The following is a 4,032-nucleotide window of genomic DNA, read 5'->3' as shown; positions in this document are numbered from 1 at the left end:
TTACAAAAATTTCTTGTGCATTTGTGTTGCCCTATCAGTACGTTTATAAACATATTCAGCGCTGCCGCTGAGGTTGGTGTTTGTTAATGCGCCATCTGTTAGTGATGTTTTAAGTACAGTGAGATCAGAGGTACGTTATTTGGTTAAACGTTTATATGAGAGTGTATACATATACTAGGGATGTTCATTTTTCAACTTTTTCGATCCCGGCATTCGCGGTATGTCGTTATCTCAATCCCGGGATCCCGGGATTTAGATATTCATTGCTTTTCAACAACTGAAATCGAAAAAATTGCTTTTATATAAATAATAAAAAATGGGTTTGAAACCTACTTTTTTATTTAAAGTGGCGTTTTTATTTTTTCTCTCTGACGTCAGGACTTATTTCAAAGGACTTTGTAATTTCAAAGATATGATTAACTTCAAAAATTATTTAAAAAATTTAATGCAATGAAGAATAGCAATATGGGTACCAAATGCAATAGGAAATTTCTTTAGAATTGAAAAAAAATTTTTTTTTTTTTTGGATTTACAAGGATGAATAGGTAATTTTTTACGCCGATAAAGTTAGGACGAAATTCGAGGAAGTTATCGAGTTTATATAAGTCCTTAACATATATTTTTTTTAAAAACATATACATATTGCGAAATTTCAAGGATAAAATTTTAAAAGGACAGTTTCAATACTTACCAGTCTTTCTGCACCAAAAACTTGAATCTGTTCCTGAAGCTCTAATAGGTCAGCAACTTTTGATCTTTATTATAAGTGTGACATGAGATAAGAATTTTAAGAAAACTTGTGACTCTAAGAAAAAGGGCTGAAATTTGCATGTTTAAGCTCGATTAACTCGACAAAGAACTGCGGTAGAAAAAAATTCTTGCACACATCGGTTACCATTAACTACATTAACAACATGGTGGAGTTTGAAGAAAATGCTGATATACCATTTTGTTGCTGGTACACTTGGGAAATTTTGCCACATAGGTTATTACCAAAATGTGATGTCAACTTTGTTAGAATTCGACCTCAAACCCGAACTGAAAGTGTCGCGCACTTTAGATCTTGGTGTGCGATATGTAGGTTATGCCGTGAGAATTCGCCGAAATATACGAGAAGTATAGATGCATTTTTAAATTCCTTTTTATATGCAAGATAAAAACAAGATCCTTAAACTATTGTATAATATTAAGACTTAAATACTTAACAACGTGCTAGACATCCTTTTAATTTTAACGCAAATTTTTAACAGATGTCTGACGATACTAAAGACTTAATATTGGGAGAAAAGTTTCAGAGCTTCAACGAGCTCGAAATGTGTTTACATCAATACGAAAAAAAGTACAATCAAGAATTTAAGAAGAAGCATTCAGTTACGATAGAGAAACTAATTGCAAAACAAAAAAAAAATATCTTCCGCAATCCGGATCTTATATATGGAGAACTGCATTTCGTTTGTAAGTACCGGCCCCTTAGACTGGAAGCAATTCAAAGGAAACAAATAAATGAAAATAAGTAAGTAAACCATTATTTTATATCAGCAATGGTACAATATCATCTATTCCAGAATCAACCTAGCGGATATAAAACAATTTTGCCCGGCCTCGATAAAATTTGGACTTACAGACAATAACCAATCGCTCTATGTAAGAGAGATTTTAAAATACCACGACTATCACTTCGAAGAAGTAATTTGTTCTATTGTAGCTAAAAAATATATAAAACTAATATTAACATGTTTTCTCTTAAGCTATCTGCACATTTGTCGTGTAATCATAGTTTCGTCTCGCCCTCAAATTCTGAGCCGAGCACATGTATTTCAATGGCGGTCTGCACATCTGTCGTTATCGGCTATCGACTAATCACGGAAAAAGCAAAAACGATTACGTGCAGCAATGTCGTTCACTAATCGTTTTGCTTGCGATTAAAATTGGCGTGGTTTCAGGAAAATTTCTTAAATTTTGTGTTAAACTAAAAAAAAAAAATATGAGCGATTCAATCATAAAATAAATAACACTCTCCAAGAGTATTCGAGGAAAGATGTTACAGAGAGGGCTTGGAATGAGGTGGCGCAACAAATGCTATGGCGCAACAAATGCTATGGCCAGGTGAATGCTTATCACATACTTTATATATTAAATTAATAAACTTGCCGGTTACCGTAAGCACCTTCCAGGTTTTCCTGGGCACGAATGTACTATCAGGTCGCATATCAGACAACGACGGGGAAAGCATTGGGCGTGGGTAGAGTGGGTTCAAGCGGTAGTGTGTGGCGTTGCAAGTGGACAACTCTATTGAGAATGCGTTGCTATCAATAAACGAAAATTAGGTTTTAGCTTTTATGCAATCACTCCGATGGGCAGTCCAATTTCGCCAATAAAATTGTTTTGAGACCAGCTTCTGAAATATGCATTAGTATATGGCACCCTGGTGAAAGTAATGGGTACGTTTTAGTCATTTGTACAATGATTTTGGGTTTGTGTGTCCAAACGCGTTACCCAAAGCTTAAATCTTTAACATACACGTGTATTCAAAGAATTAAACTCTAGTTTAAATAAACATTTAAAATTTCTGAGCACTAGCTTATTAATAAATTCGGTTTTAAATATGCACAAGCACAAACACGCAAAAAAAGGTGTTCTCTGCAAAAATATTCAACCCCCCTTCTTTGGCAACACAGAAAGGAGAATTCTACTGCCTGAGGGTTACGAGTGCAAATTCATTCTGCATCTACCAACTAGTGCGTTCAATCACATTATTTACTTTTTATATGTATTTTATATGCAAATGTTACATCAAAAATTTGATTTTGAAAATAACAGTGTTAAAGCTTAACACAAATTCAGAATATTATGAAAACCTTAAGTTTATAGTTTCCCTGCAAAACATTTTTACAGAGTGTTCTGAATTGTAGAGAAATTTTAAAGAATTCGTAAAGATCTCCTCCGATTTTTCGCCGAATTTTCTAAAATGAAATAAACTGTGCACACTTCGATTGTTTTACGAAATAGTGAAAGAAAATCGTAAAGATTCCATTATTTTCTTTCCGATTTTTTGACGAATTTTCTAAGATGAAATGTACTGTGCAAACTTCGATTCTTTTAGGAAATTTCGGAAGAAAATCAATAATGTAATTATAATAATGTCACAGTCGACATAGAAAATATAAAAAAATTCTGAAGCACCAAAAAAAAATATATCTTTTTGTGATTTGGTGCTATAAACGCGTTTATTTATAAAAACCGAAATTTAAAAAAATAAGAATAAGCCAAAAAGGTAAGTTTAATATTGCGATTAATGCTGCTATTTCATCATTAACTAAAATACCACAGTATATATTGTATGTTTATAAGCACTTTAATTTTATAGAAATTAATAACAAGCTAGATGAAGTATTAAAAGAAAACAACTGACTGCGACTTCATGACAGAAGAGTTCGTAAGTCTAAGACACAAAGTAGAAATTTCCCTGCAGGAAAATAAAAAACAGAGAACAACGCTATTACCACAACTACCATTGACCACGAAGGATGCAATATTTGATTTTGAGCGGAGCTTGAAATCAAATGATGACATGCGGAAGGAGCTAGTAAGTTCATTACATATAGCTAAAAATTAAATGTATGTAAGTATAAGTCAATCTATATTATTTACAGTTCGACAAGATCCTGTGCCATTCAAATACAGATACGGCAAAGTTCATATCCGGAAATTTAAAAGCTGTCTTTGGAGACGACAGCCTAGTTACGCAGTTCTCATGGACAAACTTGAAGGGCAACACGTCCGTTAAGGACTTTACGATTATTCAAGTTTTAAAAGGTCTGATATTTAAGGAAAATCATATGTAACACTGTAGGATTACTAAAATTTTTAATACTTACCTTTTGAACGCTTAAAATTTATATTTATCACTTTATTGTACATTTACTTACCTTAAACCTTGAAAACTATTGTGAATTCTTTTGTAGCTAACATTAAGCTGCCTCATAGGCAAACGAGCAGTTTGTAATTATTTGGTCGCTACCCTCGCAAACA

The 4,032-nt window shown here is 33.0% G+C and overlaps 1 protein-coding gene across 1 annotated transcript in view; it reads right to left on the bottom strand.

Moving 5' to 3' along the window:
* LOC118738290 (uncharacterized protein K02A2.6-like) overlaps positions 1-4,032 on the bottom strand; it is a 6,700-nt gene continuing 2,668 nt past the window's right edge. Inside the window, exon 2 of the mRNA XM_036469214.1 lies at positions 1-95. Within this exon, the coding sequence (XP_036325107.1) occupies positions 1-95 (95 nt within the window). The remainder of the gene's footprint in view (positions 96-4,032) is intronic.

The sequence above is a fragment of the Rhagoletis pomonella genome, unplaced genomic scaffold, assembly GCF_013731165.1.
Source record: "Rhagoletis pomonella isolate Grant_MI unplaced genomic scaffold, Rhpom_1.0 Rhpom_scaffold_00004, whole genome shotgun sequence".
Classification (NCBI taxonomy): Eukaryota; Metazoa; Arthropoda; class Insecta; order Diptera; family Tephritidae; genus Rhagoletis; species Rhagoletis pomonella.
Note: the sequence above shows the minus strand (reverse complement) of the source record. Positions and strands in the feature narration are given on the sequence as shown.